At 36.3% G+C, this 20802-nt stretch overlaps 3 protein-coding genes and 1 non-coding gene across 5 annotated transcripts; 1 reads left to right on the plus strand and 3 right to left on the minus strand.

The window, feature by feature from the left end:
- Window positions 1-9762: 9762 nt before the first annotated feature.
- On the minus strand, window positions 9763-11727 carry LOC145160689 (protein RETICULATA-RELATED 1, chloroplastic-like). The gene is made up of 6 exons (XM_079079972.1): window positions 10994-11727; window positions 10605-10927; window positions 10459-10528; window positions 10299-10378; window positions 10152-10219; window positions 9763-10077 (listed from the first exon to the last, which is right to left on the minus strand). The coding sequence occupies exons 1-6, from the start codon at window positions 11489-11491 to the stop codon at window positions 9884-9886; spliced, it is 1233 nt and encodes a 410-aa protein (XP_078936098.1). The 5' UTR covers window positions 11492-11727; the 3' UTR covers window positions 9763-9883.
- Window positions 11728-15947: 4220 nt separating this feature from the next.
- On the plus strand, window positions 15948-20638 carry LOC145160691 (replication factor-A carboxy-terminal domain protein). 2 transcript variants are annotated; one of them, XM_079079975.1, is made up of 3 exons: window positions 15948-17856; window positions 18016-18170; window positions 20211-20638. In XM_079079975.1, exons 1-3 carry the CDS (start codon window positions 17511-17513, stop codon window positions 20217-20219), a joined length of 510 nt encoding a protein of 169 aa, XP_078936101.1. In that variant the 5' UTR covers window positions 15948-17510; the 3' UTR covers window positions 20220-20638. The 2 variants fall into 2 exon arrangements, with proteins under 2 accessions (XP_078936101.1, XP_078936100.1); XM_079079974.1 differs by lacking the exon at window positions 20211-20638 and having other exon boundaries at window positions 18016-18188.
- Window positions 17332-17404, minus strand: TRNAF-GAA (transfer RNA phenylalanine (anticodon GAA)). The gene has a single exon. It is a non-coding gene; the product is annotated as a tRNA-Phe (tRNA).
- On the minus strand, window positions 18268-20562 carry LOC145160690 (serine carboxypeptidase-like). The gene is made up of 9 exons (XM_079079973.1): window positions 20198-20562; window positions 19932-20100; window positions 19697-19816; window positions 19489-19632; window positions 19264-19414; window positions 19087-19172; window positions 18758-19007; window positions 18531-18664; window positions 18268-18380 (listed from the first exon to the last, which is right to left on the minus strand). The coding sequence occupies exons 1-9, from the start codon at window positions 20506-20508 to the stop codon at window positions 18279-18281; spliced, it is 1467 nt and encodes a 488-aa protein (XP_078936099.1). The 5' UTR covers window positions 20509-20562; the 3' UTR covers window positions 18268-18278.
- Window positions 20639-20802: the final 164 nt, after the last annotated feature.

Genomic DNA, 20802 nt, shown 5'->3' on the forward strand with positions numbered 1-20802 from the left:
TAAAGTGCATGAAGGGAAGCAACGCCTTGTTTTTCGATGATGGATGGTATATGGTTGGATGAAACGGGCGTGGATAGTGGCTCTCCAGTTAGGGTAACTTGTTGGGCCAAACATTAAAAGTGATTTTAGGTATTGAGAAGTCCGCTAGTATTGGACCTAAGGTACTCAACCAAGCTAACCATAGGATGACTTCAACCCCTTCAACATGTAAAACATAAAATGAAACAGTGAAGTTGTTAGAATTGGGGTATAGAAAAGGCTTGGAAATTCTGAGAATTGTGGTTTTCACTTTCAGATTAAAGTATTTGGGTGGTACTCCCAATCTTTAATCGCATAAGACTCAGAATTGAGAAAACAGAAGATAGAATGTTCAAGATGTTATGAAGAAGAAGTGTACCAACAAATGAAGACCAAAAATTAGTTAAGTAACATTTCCATCAGAAAACTGTCACCAGACAGTTGTATGTCTGAAAACTGTCACAAAAAACAGTTTGATGTCTGAAACCTGTCACTAATACGGGTTATTTATAAGGGTCAAAACAAAGTAAAAAACCGGGTTTATTTCCAAAAATTCAGATTTATGATGCATTTTTAATATAACAATATGACCCAAATTCTGACCCCATCCAGGGGCTCTGCCCCTTGGACCCCGCTCCCAGGGGCGCTGTCCTCGGACCTCCGTTTGTTTAGGGGCTTCGCCCCTAAATAACAGTCTACTTTAAACCTTGAATGAACTTAAACAAGTGTGCACTCCGCACCTTCCTTACTTGTTTAAATTTCATCAAGATTGATTTTTGGTCAACAAATCAATTCATTACACTTAAATACACATTGATGATACAAAATCACCAACAGAAGTGAGTTTTTTGGATATGGAGATCGATATGGGGCAAAATCTGTTACAGTGTAAGTAGTGGCCGCTGCCGACCATGACCGGGAAAGATGGAATCGTATCTTGAGGGAGATTGAGGGTGTTGACAGTTCGGGGTTGGATAATGTTGTGAGTAATACTTGAATCAATCACGATTCTGATGGGTTGATTGTTGATGTAGCCGGTAACTCATAAAGCCTGGGGTGAGGTCAAGCCAAAGAAAGCAGTGGTATTCGAGCGCAAGAAAGTAGTTCGTGATATCCTCGGTGGTAGTATCGATGGTGGTGGTGTTCGGTTGCTCAAGTTCCCCTTCTATCTCGTCTTCATTATCAACAATCATTAAGAACTGAGGCGGGATGCACTTATGACCCAATGAATACTTCTCAGGGCAGCGAAAACACAATTCCTCTGATCGGCGTTTCTGGAGAGCTTCTGGGGATAATCTAGTAAAGGTAAGGTAGAATGGTTTGGTGGCATGGGTAGAAGCGGTGGTACAGTGGCATTCGGGTTGGTGGGTGAAGTATGCGTTGTGGTTGTGTTGGAAAATGAGGGTATGTAAGAAAGAGGAGTGGAGTAACGAGGTTTGTTGAAGCTAAGTTTGTCCTCAATTAACTTAGCTAGGTACGTTTGGTGAAGACTAGTGGGGTTTTGGATGACGATCTCGTTTAGAATGTCCTGTCAGAGTCCAGAAATGAAGCAATTGCATAGGGCTGTAGCTGAAAGACCATCTACACAATTGCTAATCTTTTCAAATTCGGCTTTGTAGGCGGTAACGGTACTTGCTGTTTCAATTTGAAAAGAGTGGTTTGGTGATTCTCGTATGAGGAAGGCCTGGATCGTAGTTCCAAAGCACGCGAGAATTCCGGCCAAGTACCCAACAATTGATTGGTGGATAAATGTTTGTACCAGCTGAGTGCATCGCCAATAAAGTATAAAACAGAGAGGGCGAATCGTTGATCGTTGGTGATAGAATAATAGTTAAAGTAGTTGTTCACTTGGAACAACCAATCGAGGGGATTAGTCCCATCGAAATTGCCAGGAGGATTTTTTTGGCGGGGGGTGGGGGGGTATTAGGGGGTGGTAGAGGTAGATGTGGTTGAGGTGATGGCGGTTGATTTAGATTTTGATTATTGGTGAGGGTGTTAATGAGGGTGTGGATGTTGTTGGAGAGGGTATCGAGTTGAGTGTTGGTAGCAGTGTCAAGATGAAGCAGTGTCTGAACGTTGTCTGCCGGTGGTTCATTAGTTTATGGTTTGGGTGGTATGTCAACTGTAGTGTCTTTCCGAGGAGGCATAGTGAAGAGGTCGGGAATGAAAGCACCAGTTGATAAATACCGATTTGAGATGATAATTCTCCCAATTAAGGAAAATACGTCAACTTAAATAATAGGAAAAACAACTAAAAACTAGCAATATGCTAAATAAGTGGAAAACTTCAGGTACTACTCCCCACCTTCACGAAGGAACCGGTCAAATGAAGACTGAGTCCTTTGTTGCTTCTACATCTGTTACTGATTAGTCCAAGAGTCGTTTGGGCTTCCGAATTACCCTTTTGGGCCTCTCTCCCTTGCTTGACGGGCTGTTACTCTTGGGATCCATAGTGGTTGCTGTTGCCTGTTGGCTTGTATTGTATCACGTAGCGATTTTAAAAAAGCCATGGAAGGGCAGCAACCGGAGCTGAATAGCAACGAAGAATCACGTAAGCGAAAGCAAACTGCCCAAGACGCAGATACCGAGTCAATATAGAAATCGAAAGTAGATGAAGAGGCCTCCGCTGCTGTCGATGGGGGTGCTGGAATTGATGGAGAGGGGAAACGGGTATTGAATATTGGCAAAGGGGTACTGACTGCTGATAAACCTAACAAGAAGGTGACGGTTAAGATGGATAAAGGGCTAGTCGAAGCCGATATGGACACCGGGAAGGTCAAGGTCACGATCCGTAAAATAGTTAGAAAGTTTGATTTGGTTAAAGGAGAGATTATTGAAGAAGACCTTCCTTATCCTTTCCATGTCGATCATGGAGGCTTGTTGGAGTCTGATGACGACGATGATGGATCTTCAATTCGCCTGACGCTTCCGCGTGTACCCTTACGTTGAATCAGATGTATGTTTTCTTATGATTTTTGCTGATAAAATGGCGATGAGTACATGTTTTTGGCTGGAATGTTACAACCATATGTTTGGAATTATAATTTTAGTTTTAATGATTATTTAATCCATAATAATTTCATTAGATTCGTTTGTTATTCAATTTTTTTCTCATCAACAATCATAACAATTATAGTAGAGTTAACAAATTCCTTAGACATTGCAATAATGTTATTTATTTTTGAATTAATGGACACATAACTTTCAGTTAACAAATATAAAATTTCATTTAGCAAACGGAAGATCTTCAGTCTTCAAATTAAGAGACATGTGATACATTTACCACATAGTTTGGTTGCTTGTTCACAAGTTGGGATTCATTGGCTTATTTGGTTATAATCTGATTTTGAAATTAAATTATTGGCTAAAGCGTATTGATATTGGATTCCTGGATCAGTTAGCCCATTTCCAATTGTGAATCCTTTCAAGTTTATATGAATTCCTTCTTTGTTCTTGTTTCCTTGGTTTATTCTTGAAGCGAAAGATGGAATGTAATGTCCTGCATATTGACATAATCTGGATGGGCGCCTGTCAATTGCCATTACAAAGTTAGATTCAACAATGGAATTGCTGATTCCAGTGTTGCCATGAATAAATAACAGACCTGTAAGAAGTTGTAGAGGTCATTGCTAACACCAGTTTCATCTCACCACTGGAACTATAACTAAAACCAGTTCCAGTAGGTTGGTCAACATATAACATGTTTGAAACCTGAGTCAAAGTCAAACAAAATAGATGAGTTGGAGTTGGAGTTGGAGTTGTACTGTACAACTCTTTAAAGAAGTTAAACAGAGAGTTACCATAATCATTCCAGACAAGAGACATGTTGGTGGTGATCTTGAAAGGACCATTTTCGTAAAACAGAGCCAGTTCACTGCTGCACCCTGGTCCTCCTGTTAGCCATATGACCACAGGGTCCAGCTTTGGCTTTCCTTGATTCAAAGAAAAACCTGCAAACATTATCTTTAACATTTTTAGTCCCTCTACAAAACCAAATCCATCACTTTCTTGATTTCATTTTGTGGGTCATGTTCTTTGTAGAAGAAAAATGCGCCAAATGAATGGATTTTGATCTTTTTGTAAAAAAGATAGGCAACAAGTGAATCTTGAATCTTGATCTCCAAAACGTATGGGCAATACTAAAAGTAGAGAATAAGACAGTAGTGCCCTTGTTTGGGCATCATTAGAATGTGGTTTTGGACATTTTGACACAACCCACATGTCCTTCAAAGATTCCATACTTTAAAGTCTCTACCAATAGAATAAAAAGACTGTCACCTCTGCACCGAATACCTCAAGAATCCAAATTTTCCTAACCATAAAGATTTTTTTTCCCATGGGTAGGTAAATTCCCCAATTAAAAAATCAAAACCCATGAAGAAAAATGATATCTTGGAATTCTTTTTATAAGAAACGACGACTTATAAGGAAAAAAGAAACCCGCCTCTTTTGCATTGAATAAGATGGAAAAATATCTTACATTGAACAGAATGATTGAAAAAAAAAATGTGTTAACATATGAATATGATACCTTGCATCTACTGTATGTTGAAGATGATAATATGCGTGGTGAGCCAGGTCATTAACAGTTGCACCAGGTTCATCTGTATATATGAACCAACCCCGTTACTTCGTTTCCTCGTCTTCGTCTCTTCCTAATTTCTTGACCTAAGTTCCCACTTATATTTATATTTTCTTCTGTATTTTTTCACTTCCGAGAGGAGATTTTAGCTCCGATTTTCTTTTCTTGCTCAACAGGTGAGAGAAATTAGCTCAACTTTCTCATCGATATTTCTATCAATTCCATCAAGATATCGGGTTTTGTGCATATGTAATTTAAAATCCTTGTATTTTCTTTCTTCTTCTCTTGTGTTGATTTGATCAGTTTTAGCTGATTTTGCCTTTTAATTTTCATTTCCAAGCTTCATCTATGGCGACGTTACAAATTTAAGTTTTTTCGATGTTGAGTTTGCTAATTTGAGCAGTGATTTTCATTTGATTTATGATTGAAGGTTACCATCTTTTCCTTAATTTGGTTACGATTTGTTGTAGATCGCAGATTTTTTTATCCCCAGATGATCTTCGATGTAATCAGAGACTAATTTTTTCTGAATGTTATTTATACTCAAAACATCTCAGTAATGACATGATTGCAGATTTGTATTAGATTGATTTCCGATTATTACAAGGGATCCATTTTGTTGCAGGTGCATGATTCAGGCATGTAGTGAACCACCTGCATTCTTTTTGACTTTTAAGCAAACCACCTTCGAAAATGTGATTTTGACTTTTAAATAGAAAATGTTTAAACAGACTAATATAGGTAGGTTAAAAAGGCATGTCATTTCAAAGTTTATTTCCTTATAACACATGAAAATAAGTTAAAGGACTGAATGAACAAATTCAAAATACATCATTGGGCTATTGTGTCGTTTTCCCTTATACGAATAAATAGTCACATGTGCCGGATAGTTTCTAGATCCACTATATATGTTATCATTTATCATTTAAAGTAGGTAGGAGATCATGGGATCAATTCGATTCTAAAAATTGAAATCCAAGGAACTAAGAACCGAAACAAACATCTCAATACGGTTGGGTTCGGTTCTAATTCTGATTCGGTTCTGATTCCGGTTCGGTTCTTCGACTAATTCACGGATCCCTATTCTAATGGTCATATATTGACCGGTTTGGTTCTTTTTATCGCTTACCATTTTTTATTGTATTGATTTAGTAACAGTTTTCTTTTTCATTTATTGATTCATTAACTTTTTCCTTACATCCTGATTTTATTTGTCTATTTTGATATATATTAACTGTTGCCGTTTGAATCACCTGAAAAATCCACTGATTTACAACCACTTAGGGTGAGGGGCGTCATGGTTTACCTCCCTCCCATCCTACAACTTTTGTTAAATAAAATTTTTTAAATAAATGAAAACTAATGAAAATATAAGAAACTAGTGATTAAAATAAATGAAAACTAATAAAAATTAATAAAAATATAAGAAACTAGTAAAAATATAATGGGTTTTAAGGTGAACGGACCTCCATTGCTGACCTCGAAGGATTCTTGAGTGTGATTGAGTAGGCAGATGACGTCTGAGAAAAGCTTGAGTCTGCCGTACAAATGACATCGGAGATAACCTGCAAATTAGGCACCGATGGGTGAGAGGTGACATATGAGAGGCGATCGGAGGTAGAACGAGATGGGGAAGACGACTGTCTCTCTCAAGGCTCTCCAATGAATTAGGGTTTTAAATGGTTAGAAATGAAAGAGTTAGACTTTATAAAAATAATTGAAGAATTAATATCCATTAATTTCTCTAGCTCAGATGTCTTTCTTTCTCGGTCGTCTGTAGAAGAATTGCCCGAGGGGGCCATCGAACAGCTGGAAAAATCCCGGGCTCACTTACGGAAAGTAGAAATATAAGCATATTAGTTTCGCGTGAATGGATACTCTGAGATAGCTTCTACGACGATAGATAGGGTCAGGTTTGTTTGGCATCTATGCCCCCTACCCTCCAAACAGTTTGGGAGCCTTTTAGCTCGTACTGCTCACGCTCCTAGATCTTCACGGCACCTCCTCCACCATAGTGTGAGCTGGGAGTAGCTTCGAAAAGCGAGACCTACTTAAATAAGTAATGAGCTTTCAACAACGTTAACAACACTATGAAAAAAGTAAACTATGGTTGCCCACTGATCTGATCATAGGTAAAATCCAACCCTTTCTCTGCTCTTTTCCTCCTTTCCTGACCCTTTCTAAGCTCTTGGATCCTGCCCTGCGCCTCTCTAGGCTTCGCTATCGCTCATGACCGGTATATGGATCTCTCTATGTAGTGGTCGGCCTTCTAGAAGCTTCGCCAGAAGCTACTAGTCGCTTCCCGAATGCCCCTTTCCTTCGCTACTAGGAGAGTCGCTAGCTTGCTTCATTATATATTCTATAAGCGGAGCGACTTGTCGAGTCTACGAAGCTTCGTAGTTGCTTCCCCCCCCTCCCTTTTTTTTTCTTTTGTCCCGCCATGCCACTAGATCCATAATGACCGGCAAGTCGGAACATATATGCATATAACCACGCGGAGTGCCGTACCAACCTATCGAATGAAGCGAAGAAAGAGATCATTGAGCCTATTTAGCTGAGTGGAACCCTTTTCAAATTATATATATATATATATATATATATATATATATATAATAATAATAATAATAATAATAATAATAATAATAATAATAATAAGCTAAGGGGGCTGGGGATCACAAGAATTGAAAAGTCCATTGAATGGGATGAGAAAGACAGGTTCGGAAATGGCCGGATTAGCAGGAGGAAGGGCGAACCCATCCTGAAACAAAGGTGTACGTACATAAATAAAGAGATTGGTTATGGCCTTGATAGGGCTCGTTCCCATCTATCTTGACCGAGAAGAGGGGGGAAGCTCTTGCGGAAGCCCTGCCCGCCTTTCTTTATTCTATTTTTAGGATCCCTCTGAGGAGACTTTCCGGACTCGTAAAAGACGGGCAGGAACAAGAATAGGGTCACTACCGTTGCAGGTCCTTCTCCTTCCGCTGAGATGACCCTCATTTTTGTTTTGTTTGTTCACCGCGGCACGAAATCAGGAAGAAGCTGGAATAACTCACAAAGAGAGTGCGTCTAGCCATTGAGAGCGTCTGTTGTCTTTGTAGATGAACAATACGATCTTGGATTAGCCCCCTTCGCATGACCTAGAAATAAAAAGAAGTCCGTGCTACTATAAGGCCTCTAAACTCCTCCCTCAGGACACTGACTCAACCTAAGATTAGGCTCTTTCCCTCTGTGGTTGTTACGAAGATACTACGTGTATAACAAAGAGTAGTAGTACTATCCGTACGTAATAGGAAGAGTTCTCCTACCAAAAAGTTTTTGAGAATACCCTGAAGTAACGAGCTAACGAAAGGCTTAAAATCAATGCTTTGACAGGGAATGTCAAATCAAAGAACATATTGTGTTAGGTCCTAGTCATTCTTACTGACTTAGCTAATTCAATTCTTTCTTCTGAGAAGCCCTTTTTCTAATGAGAATAAAAAAAAAATCTTATTTTTCACGTTGCAAAGAAAGGCATGCCACAACAGCCGAAGATTTCTCTAGTATAATATTCACAAAACTATCAAATATTTTACTATTATTACTTATTATTATTAATGGTTTGATTATTTTTTATTTAATATTTTTATTTATTTATTTGAATTCAGTACATTTATTTTTATTTTATTATATTTATAAAAAAAATCCATTAAAAGGGTAAAAGGTATAGGCCCAAAATAAGGATGTAAAGTATAAAAATATTTATGTATACATTTACTATAATCCAAAAAAAGGGGGAAATAATGGTACACATAATAAAGATGCTTTGAATTAAATTAAACAAGTTTCTTTTATGGTTTGGGATAGTCGGGTCATTTTTAGGACCTGTGACCGTTTTGATATCGGTTTTTTTAGGGGACTAGTCTATAAAAGGTCTATTTGCACACATCTACTTATTATTATAATCAAACCCAATTCTATCTCAAAAAACCATAGACGTCATATCTTCTATGTAAGAATGACTTGAAAGGGTACCGAAATTTCAATTTTGTTCACATAGTCACTGAACATTTTTCCGTGCGTGATTTACTTACTTCTGAATTATTTGAAATTGTTCACATTTTACCCTTATGACCGGTACAAGATAAAATGTGAACAATTTCAAATAATTCAGGGCTAAATCAAGCACGAAAAAGTTCAATGACTAAATGTGAACATAATTGAAAGTTTGTTCCCTTTCAAGTCATTATCACATAAATAAATTCTTTTATATTGGTAAATCAAACTGTTATGTTCTCCATTTTAGGACTTCTTAATAAATTTCATTATATTATTTTATATGAGTGTATCGTTTAATGTTTAAGATTTAAAAAGCATATTTGCTTTCACTACAAGATTTAAGGAAATAATAGGCGATATATGTCGCCAATAAAGATACCAAGTGTTGTCACAATTAACTTTAGTTGTGACATGCTACATCTAATATGACATTGATAATGCTTAGTTGGAACTCTAATGTCCTTATATCTCTTGATATAGTTTGAAACAAATATTTTGTATATATTCCACACAAGTAGTGTTGCATTCACAACACTTCATCATAAATAGCGTAATAATTTGTAATATATATAAAGTACACAAATTATTGTATGTGTGGTTGGATAAATGATTTACCATTATAACTTATAAAACTTTAACTATAAATAGAAGCATAAAACGTGAAATGAATTAAGAAACTCTAAAGTTTATCTCATTGATTAGGATTAAAGTCATAAACTAGAACATGGTTATGTGGTACGTATTCTATTATGTAACACTCCTTACAAACACAACATAAAACAAACATAGTCACTGAAATCAAATTTATTAATCTAAGTAATTGCTACCAATAAACAAAATAAACTAAGGTAGGATTACAAAAAAAAGGTGACTTGAAAGCGTAACGAACTTTCAAATTTTTTTCATATTTAATCACTGAACTTTTTTTCATGACTGATTAACCCCTGGATTATTTGAATAGTTTCAAATAATTTATGAGTAAATCAAACATGAAAAAAAAGTTGAGTGACTAAATATGAACAAAGTTGAAAGTTAACCTTTTCAAGTCATTATCCATATCTATTATTTCATTCACCCTAATTTAATTAGATTTTGTTCAATAATACTAATTAAAGAAATACCAAAGATACAATAACATTAATTTTTCTTATTTCAAACTAGAACAAAAAAAGAACTAGGTTGGATAAGTAATCAACCTAGTAAAAGGAGCAGGAGGCAACTGCCAAAATACCAAAATTCTACATCCAACTACTGAACACCACTCCATCTAGCCCAGTCTACAAACTGCATTCCACCATAAATATTGTTTGCAAAACGCACTCCAACTGTAAATGCCATTGCAACTACAGGGACCTGTTTCGCCAAAGGTAAAGCTTCCACCACACTTTCCAATCCATTGATAACTTGATAACGCGTATTAGAAGACACCGCAAGAAAAACACCTGTGTTTATGTTTATTCAATAAAAAACCTAAATATCTGCATGCCAATTATTATATAAACAAAACATAACATACCCCAAAGAACAGCGCTTTTCACCAAAGGAGGCACCCGTGGTAAATTTTCATCTGAAGTATGCATCCTCCTGAAATTACAAACAGATTTAAAGGGTATTTTAGACATTTCATTAGTAACATTCCCATATTGTCATGTGAGAAGCATACCGTTTGGCATTCATAATCATGTTTGCAATTCCTTGACCGATTATACCACACCCAAATCCAACTGAACCATACAAGAGGCCCTGTATCCATTATTATCACCAAAACACATGTCATGTCAATTGTCATCACTAGGTAAAGATTGAGCAAAATTAATAAATACCTTGTAAAAGTATGTTGCAAGTCGTTGTTGAGCTGAAAATCTACACCCTGGTCTCTCAAACTCAAAGACACTGGACAAGCAATATGATTCAAAAGTTACTACAAAATCATCTGATTTTTTAAAGAAAAGGGAAGTTTTGAAATAACCTGCTTGGAAGAGCTGCAACAGAGTTCTTTAGGCCACTAAAAAGACCACCACTTGCTACTGTTCGCTTTCCAATTCGAGCATATGGTGCTAACATGCCAACCAAAGCAATGTCAACAACTATGCCTACCAGAAGATCTGCAGCATACAACTCAAACTCTGCCCAAAAATCTTTTCCTCTTTTTTGGACTTCAGCAAATGTCGCACAGCAAGAATCAATCACTATCTCTGTTCCAACTTTGAACAAAAATGATGGATCAGCAAGCATTCTGTTTCGAAGAACTGCACAATACTTCATCAAGAAACCTAGAGCCCACCCAGAGCCCTGAACAACAGATTGTAAACCAACTTAAGCTTTGTATCATACTCTAATTGAAATAACTTGCTTTACCTGTAAATCCATGTATCGTGTAAGAATAAGTTTGCGAAGTCCGGTAGCTTTTGCAGCTTCTAACATATCGGGAGGAAGATTCACGCCTTGTGTTTCAGCCACCTTCATCACCTCATCGAATTTCATTAACGGTCCAAACTCTTTCTCCTCGTGATCGTCCTCGTTGCCACCACCGCCACCGTTATCACCGCCTCCATTGCCGCCGTTACCAGGTGGAGAATTTCCATTTCCGTCATCTCCACCACCGCTTTCTCGATCAGGTTTTGAGTCGAAAACCTCAGTAACAGTGACTGTTTTCCCTAAATTGTCAGATGTAGCAGATTTTAACTTGGCTGTAAGTGCATTCCTGCCACGGGTTCTTAAAATAGGGTTTTGCATAAAATTAGAAACCCCATTTTTAAGTACCGATTTCAATTTCATGGAAAGCATTGGCGATTCACTTATGCTCGATGAATCACGGAGTCGTGCAACGACGAAACCTGGTGAAGAAATCGCCATGGTTTTGCTTCTCACCACAAACGCAACACAGAACAATCGCAAATTTGCAGAGTGTATGATTAGAAGATAATTCTTTTAAACACCTGCTGAAAACTTAAGTCAAATATCAACTTGCACACGACTCCGCAGAAAATGAAGTGATCAAACAGTACAATATACAACTACCAGCTAAAATCTGATGATCTTGTCATCTTCTGCAATCCGCGGTGCTACAAACGATAAACCCTAAAAATTTGTTTGCAAAGTAATTGGGCTTCCTTGAAATTGATAATTGATAATTGGGCTCCCAAGTAACTAAGGGTAATTAAACTATTGTTTTTGTATGTTAGCCACTAAAAGTTTTTTCTTAGGAAAATGACATAAATGCCCTACGAAGTTTTTAGGGTTGATTCATTTAGTCCCTAAAGTATTTTTGTTGTTTTATGAGGGAACGAACTCGTTCTTGTCGAGTCGATTACATCCTTTTTGAAGTTTTGAAGGGGTAAGCCGGTCACACCTTGCCACGCAGACAATTCTCTTGGCCCACTTCCTTGAACAACTTCTCCTTCAATGACCCCATTTGATTCAAAGCAACCACCAAAATCAATTTTGATCTCTTCTCCTTTCAAAATCAATTTCGATATGTTCATCGTCTCCTCGAATCAGGTTCATCAACATAAAATAACTTTGACACATCTTCATCTTCCATCGATTCGAAACTCAAAACCAAACAAAACCAGTCAATATAATTCGAAAGTCCGTCTTCTTTCAAGAACCATTGAAAGAACCATTGAAAGAACCCAAAAATATTTTCATCAATTAACCATCGAGACGCTAATGAAGTCGTTATATGAATTCCGACGAGCCTGGGTAGCCGGACGGGGAGCTTGCCACGGCTAAACGCGAGTTCCTTCTCTGGTAACGAGGATCTTTATGGGTACCCATTAGGTCTGATGAACAGTAAAGGGTTATCGGTGGTGGTGATTGTCAGAATCGGATTGGGAAGTGGGATTTTGAGCTTGGTTTTGAGTTTTACGGTGGTTTGTATTTGGTTAAGATCAGTGGCGGATCCAAAACCAAAACTAACAGGGGGCCAAAATATATAAGGGATAAATGTAACGAAAATTAATAACAAAATATGAACTTTTGTTAGTGTTTCTTGGGTTTTTTGGATGCCAAAGAAAACTTAATTGGGTGCCAATTGTTCAATTACATAACAAAAACTTGTTTTTTGCTAAAATTTCCAATGGAAGCTAGTTTTAAGTGGGGCCATACACCCCACTTGTTATACACTAGATCCGCCAATGGTTAAGATCGGTTGAACAGAAGAGAGCTGATGAACAAGAAGCCAAGATTCCTCAGTTAATGCCTGATTATTGAGTTTAAGTGTTTAACGAATCAAAATTTGATTAATTTAGGGAATTGTAGTGGGATTACCATATGAATCATGGATCATTTTTCCCTTTAGAGATATCAAATGTAGGGTTACCCAGGTATGTGTAATTTATGAACTGCTTGATTCAAGCTGCAATAAAGAAGAACAGGAGAAAACATAAATCAAGAAAAACAATGGAGGGTATTTTTGTCAAACTTTCTGCTGGGACTTTTATTGAACTCAAAAACTCATCATAGTAAACATTAAACAAAGATCATGTATATACAAGAAAAAAACAAACTAACTAATTGATTTTATCTTTAAATTGCAGGAAATGATAAAGCTAGGAAAAATAAAAAAACACATAACTCTAACAATTGGATATTCCAGATTATTCCAACAATATGAAGATTCAAACTCCAAATGCATCTAAGAATCCAAAGGGTAAAAAGTATTTGAATACAAATGGCTTGATATAGGATCACGAAGGCCTTGTAAATCAAGATAAACGAGAGGGTCAACATTTGTTGCATCAGTATTTGACCAGTCAACATCAGAGTGACATGCTTAGAAGGAGGATCCTCAGTGGAAGACTTCACGATCGAAAGGGATGAAGCATGGTTGGACTCCTAGAAAAATATCGGTAAGGGGAATAAATTTTCCAACGAGGTTGAAGGAGTTCTTTATCAAGAAAAGTAATTGTGGTGCAAACTATGTGTGTGTGTGAGTAAGTGAGAGATGGAGGGAGGGAGGGACACGTGCACAATTTACTGAATTTTATCAATTTATTAAATGAGTTATGGGTAGTTAGAGGTTAAAGGGACCAAAAGAAAAGGTCATAGCTCACCTTATGCCCTCATAAAGCAACACAAATAGTTTAAGGACTAAATAGACCAATCCTAGAAACTTTGTAGGCCATTTGTGTCATTTTCCCAAGTTATTTTAAGCAAGTATGAAATGACATGTTAATGAAATGAATGTAATCTTAGATAATTATTTGACATAATTCTTCTCCATTTAATGTCATTTTGAGTGGAAGTAGCATTATCATATATATATATATATATATATATATATATATATATATATATATATATATATATATATATATATATATATAGTATTTTGGCCTCCTCCATTCCATTCTTTCAACAACCGCTTTAACCCCACATCTTTCTATCTGTCGACGCCCATTATTAACCATTATTACTCAGGTGTCGTCGATTCTGCATTTGAAATATGGAACAATCTCAAAGATTGTTACCAACAAATCAATAGACCACATTTGACTTCAAATACACATATATAGTCGACCTCAATCAAAATCAAGATGTTGTTGGAGTTTATTTCATACGGTTGAAGTCGTTACCAGAAGAAGTCGATAATTTTCGTCCTAGATGCACATGTGGCAACTACAGTTGCAATGGAGTTCAAGAAATCGAAAAGTACTTTCAAGATGAATATATTATGCATTTTTATCATGGGATTGAATATATCATTTTCTAATACCGTAGGTGAAGTCTTAAATATGGATCAATTGTCTCCACTTGTTAATTGTTTTTTTCTCACTAGTTGTAGAAAAGAGAAAAAAAGAACTCAAATAACAACAAGAACTATTCATAAATGTTATAAAATTCATGAACATCCATCGGGTATAAGACCGAAACCAAAAATAAATCATATGGTTGTTATAATGATCAATGATCTAAGCAACATGTTTTGAGATTTCTTACGATAAAAATGTCAACACATGAAGACTTGTATGACCCTTATCAGTATAGTGTCTACAAATGGCGCACAAGCAAAACAAAACAATTTCTATCAAACATGCACACATGAGTTTTATGCAAATGAAGGAAATCTCCACACAAACAATGCAATTTATTTGGAATAAACAATACAAATTGGGTAGTTTCTATCGAACATACTATTTATTTGATAAACTCATACATCCTTGTCTCATTCTTAATGGACCTTATCAGTTACAACGAGAACATAATTTCTTTCCTTGGATATTGAAAATACACCAAGTACTTTGACCATGCTTTCCTTGGATTTGAGTTTCAACTAGAGATGACTAACTTAACATGGGATTTAGAGGATTCAAAATTAGTTACGACATGGGAACACACTAATTATATATGTCCTCAGTGGGACTCATGAGGGAACATATTCAAACCTCTTGTCACATTCCTTGTTGAGGAACAAAAGCATGTTACACGTGAGGGGCGGTGATTTTTTGTTAAGTGGAATATGTATGGGGTTATTTTGTGGATGAAAGAGTCGGCGTCACATTATGTTTGCGAATGTGTGAGCGTGGATGTTTTGGGAAAGAATGCTAGCTATGACAATGGATGTGAAGCTGAAGGCTAGAATATGCAGAAATTCTAGAGATGAAGCGAGATAAAAAAGTATTGGACTAGAGTTAATTGCGTTGTAAGAGATGAATACATGTATTGTGGAATGAGAGAGAAATAATATTATTACACGAACATTACAAAATATCAATTATAAAGAAACTTAAGCAATTATGTAAAGCAACATCAACTATGCATAAGAGAGATAGGACAACCACCGTATGTCCTAATTGACAAAAAAAGATAACTTTTTATATTATTGTGATACCGTATATTTGTAATTATTAAACTTATGTCTCTTTAGAAGAATGTAGATGACCTAGAACATTACAAAATATCAATTATAAAGAAACTTAAGCAATTATGTAAAGCAACATCAACTATGCATAAGAGAGATAGGACAACCACCGTATGTCCTAATTGACAAAAAAAGATAACTTTTCTATTATTGTGATACCGTATATTTGTAATTATTAAACTTATGTCTCTTTAGAAGAATGTAGGGTTTTTGGCACTGTAGCACGAATTTACACATTTAGTCTCTCAAGCTTTTTTTGTTGCACAATTAGTCATTAAACTTAAAAAAATTGTTTCAATTATACCATTTTTAGCTAAGCAACCTGATGAACCGGTATATTTGTTGACCTGGAAATTAAAAAATAACAAAAAAACACTTTCTCACTAATCCACGTATGAAATACTTCTTTTGGCACATATCCTAAACTAAAAATAAGAACAAAAATAATCTCCCACCACCACCACTATCCACCGTCTCCATCCACAACAAAATTTGGAGACAAGGTACATTTTCGGCATCAATGGAGATTTTCAAGAAGACTGACTTTTACAATATCGAACATGGGATATGCAAATATCGATTCCAAACCTGAAAATTTCGATTCCAAAAACCATTTGAATCCGAAAACCCTAGAAATTCGTTTGCATTAGGTAAACCAGTCAACCAGAAAACATAGATCTGCAGACATGGATTCTAAATCTGCAAGTCCCGATCGTTGATATCTCATGCCAGAATCTTCAGAGCTTGGATGTAAGTCGGAACTCATTCACAAGGTTTCTTCCTACCTGGGTATTTCAGTTAGGGCTACAAAGTATTTTATTTTGAGGGAATAAGCTGACTGGAAGCATCTATGGTGCTCTTACTTTCTCCGTTGATACATCTTCAAGTTGTTGACATCCTAAAATTCATTATTTTGTGAAATCCCATCGGAAATTGTTGAACATATACAAGAATGAACTGATTGGGGAAATCCCGGAAACTATCTTAAAGCATTTCTCATGAAATTGGAGGAGCGTCATCGCCATCGCCTTCATCCCCCATCGCCTTGACCAACATCGATATTTACACTCCTTGCTTTGTTCATCAACAATCCTTCATTCAATGCCACAGATGATATTTATCATCACCATCTTCACCCTCCATCATCGCATCAACCATACAACACCTGTAATTCAAAAAGAACACATCAAGAGGGAGAAGAGGGAAAATCCATACCCATCTGCAACATCCAAGGAAATCAGCCCCTGTTCACCACAAATCAAACCACCAAATACCACCTGTTCATCTGTTGCTTTGAGTGAAATTAAAAAACACGAAGGAGGAGTGAGACTCGAAGATTTAGTGGAGGGAGTAAAAGAAAGAGAATGGGTGTGATTTTATTTCATGCAATCGATTGAAGATAGGAAGGGAGAGATGCGACATGCGATCGATTGAAGAGAAGAAAAAGAGGATGCTAGCTTCGATTCACTGGAGGGAGTAAAAGAAAGAGAACAAGTTAAATGTTTATTTAAGTAAATGGTAATCTATATGGACACCACATATGCAACATGTGGCATTAATATAAACCTATTTTGCCATGTAGGACTCCAAATAAGTGGAGTTAACCGGAAACCTGTTAGTTTGGGGGGTCAAGCCCCTATTTAACAGGTAAAAACCAATTTTAAGGAACAACTGCGCAAAAAAAAGACTAAATGTGTAAATTCCCTAAACTTTGTTGTGCTATAGGCCAAAAACCCAAGAATCTAGATGACCTAGGTCCCTTAACTCAAGTTTTTAGTTATGAATAACAGATTAATCACCAAAAAGTCCATGTAAATTTTGAAAACTAAGATGCGGTGAAGGTGGATCGAACACCTGACCTTCAGATCTTCAGTCTGACGCTCTCCCAACTGAGCTATCCCCGCTTGATGAATATTGTTGAAGCATTTCTAAATTATACGTTTAGGGAAAAGATTCATATGTATCTTCTGGTCAACATAGTTTGTTGTTCCCCGGCCTTCGGCAACCGCAATGGATGTGGACAAACGGACTACCACCATATGCACAGTCGTCGCCATTGATCACACCGCCTTGTATTACACAGTGTGTTCCTTCTGTGAGAGAACTCTCCCCGAAACCAACACCGCGCCGCCGTCCGTAACTCACTGTGATCACTGCAATTTCACTAGAAATACTAGTGCTGTTCCTCACCGCGGCGGTGGCGGCTCTACTTCTAAACGCTTATTTCGCGTCCTTATGTCCGTAGCGACAGAGACGAAGGTGTTTGAGGTGGTCATGTTTGACAGGGCTGCTAGGGTTCTCTTTGGTTGCTCTGCTCAAGATTTCGTTGATTTCGCCAAGCTTCATCCCTTTTCCGGTTAGTATCATTTTAAAGAATATCTTATCTATAAACTTTCATTATTTTCATTTGATGTTCTTTGAATCTTTGTGTAAATACGTTGGCAACTAGTTCATCACTGCTACCATTATCGTGTGTCCTAACTCCTAACAGATTGAAAATGTTATGTTTTCTCAGGTGAGACTGCAAGTAAGATTCTGGAGGGAGAGATGTTAAAGGTGACACTTTCAAAACCCAAGAATGGCAATGCACAACATCAACGAGTTGTATCAGTTGTTCCTTTGAAATCTGGCTTTCGTCCTGTAATGGATACATTGAGGGAATTACACGGAGTAAGACCTGATTGTTAAATACCCAATGTTCTTCATGCTTAAACATTCTCACTTTTATTGTTTACATTATTTCTTAATACTCCCAACATTACAACAAAGTTTTATTTTTTATATTTGTGGTAAGGTAAGTTCTCCATCCATCCACATCTTTAACATCTGCAATGACGCCTTTGGTTGATCCTGTGGAACCATATGCCCAGCATCATGCACCTGATTTACAAAAAAAAAAACAATTTTTATTTAACCATAAAAGCTCATTGGATACATACATATATTACAAAAAAAAAACAATTTATATATATATATATATATATATATATATATATATATATATATATATATATATGTTCATGCACAAACCTTTAGGAAAGTGAGAGGGCCATAGTTTTTTGCCAATCCAGCTTCTTTCCCATCTACTATAAATTGATAGGCTGTAGATGCAACAAAATCTGTTTGACCAGACCATTCCATGCCTTTGACCCATCTATAGTTCCCTGTTTATTCAGAGAAAACCAAGTCCTTTCAGAAAATGGAAAAAAATAAAAATAAAAACATTGCTTATTTTCATTATTTCATCTGTATCTTACCTAGCCAATTGCAAATAAAATCATATTCTCCAGCATAAACAAGCATCTGAATACCATCTTCCAAAAGCACTGGAATCCCAACTTCAAGGTTTCTCATAATGTCTTCCTTCAGTGCTCCATACACCTTACCATTACACGCCCCAAAATGTATTTCCTCTGGTACCCCTAATGCCTTTTTCACTGATTCCAAGTTCAAGAATTCATCTATCCTTGACAAGTCATCACATCTTTGCTTCCTCAAATCATAAGGCTGTTATAAAACAATTGTTTCTATTACATATGAATTGCACTTCCAGTTATGATTGTAGGATATTTATTTGCTTACTTACACATATATTGCTAGCATACAAAATCTTGGAGTGAATTTCCCCACATATTTTCCAGGCATCAAGGCAACTGGCTTTACCATTTGTCCCTGAAAAATAGAACACCTCAAGTATATATACAACATTAACAAAAATATAACAAGGTTAAATAATGAAATTATAGAGAGATAAGAAAATTACCACATTTGTTTGCTGCTTCTTCACACTTTGGTACTATTTGAATCAATTCATTGTAATCTTTTTTTGTAATTAATTGATTTTCCAAAGCGAAATCAACATCCGCCTTGAATTGGATTCCAGGTTCAGTGAGTCCATTTCCAATTGCAAATCCCTATCCAGTTAATCACAATTTCATGAGCAAAATTGAAAATCTTAAAACTGTTGGAAGATTGTAATCAACACCACCTTCAAGTTTATATGAATTCCATCTTTGTTCTTGTTCCCCTGGTTTATACGGGTAGCAAAAGCTGGAATGTAGTGTCCTCCATATGATTCTCCAGTTATATAGAGGTCGTTTTTCACATACTCAGGGTGCACCTTAAAGAACTCCTGTCATTCATTAAAAATTTCAACTTTAGTGGGGATTTTGAGATCAGATAATTATTCAAATTACCTGAAGGAAGTCATAAAGGTCATCTCCTACACCTTTTTCATCATGTCGAATGTCTTTTTCACTTGAACTGTAACTGAAACCAGTTCCAATAGGTTGATCAATGTATATCATGTTTGCAACCTAGAAAATCAATATGCATGTTATAGTTGCTTTTTTTTTTTTTTTTCATTCAATGGTTATATCATAATATATGGTAAAATGGATTTAGGCATTTAGGTGAGTTAAAAGACCTGACCTTATCCCAACCATGGTCATTCCACACAAGTGACAAGTTATTGGTGAGTTGAAAAGGACCATTTTCATAAAAAAGAGCTATTGCACTGCTACATCCAGGTCCTCCAGTCAACCATATGACCACAGGATCATCCTTGTTGTTTCTTGATTCAAAGAAGTAGTAGAACATCCTTCAAACATAGTTAATATATTTCATTTAGTTACTATTTGATATTTGTTTATGTATATATATTTCATTCTACATGTTGTGGTGATGACAAAAGATACCTTGCGCCTACAGCGTGTTTGATTCGAACATATCCAGCAAGATGAGCAAGGTCATGAACTGAAGCACCTGAATTCCCAAGAACTTGGAGCTTTAATGGCTTTTCAACTATTCTGGAACCCGTAATGCTGACTGAAGAAGAATCGGATATGTTTGGCTTAATGATGTTAAGATCGAGTTTTGGGTTCAAATTCAACTCCTTAATGAGTTCATATCCTGTTCTTGAGGAAGGATCATGTATCTGAGATGCAAAAGATGCAAAGGGAGAATGACTGATAAGGAAAATGAGCATAAGGTAAATGACAAGATCCATTGTGGTTAAATCTTGCTTTGTGTTTGTGTTTATGTTTATGTGAAGGGGTATGGGTTTTTGAGATTTATATAGGGTTTAAAAGAGATTTCTACTCGAAATCCCAATTGCACATGATTGGTTTTAGTTTCTAATTTCTATATTTGAAGATTCATTGCTAACATCTTGCATTACTAGTTATGTGTAAATGTGATAATATTAGGCTATATTTTTCTCAGAATGAGATCTTGTTGTTTTACAAGGTAAAACCTTCAATGGAAATACATAATCCCATAAAGGCAAAATGTTAGAAATAGT

This window comes from Lactuca virosa, chromosome 2 (assembly GCF_052849685.1).
Source record: "Lactuca virosa cultivar CGN04683 chromosome 2, Lactuca_virosa_CGN04683_v6, whole genome shotgun sequence".
NCBI classification, from domain to species: Eukaryota; Viridiplantae; Streptophyta; class Magnoliopsida; order Asterales; family Asteraceae; genus Lactuca; species Lactuca virosa.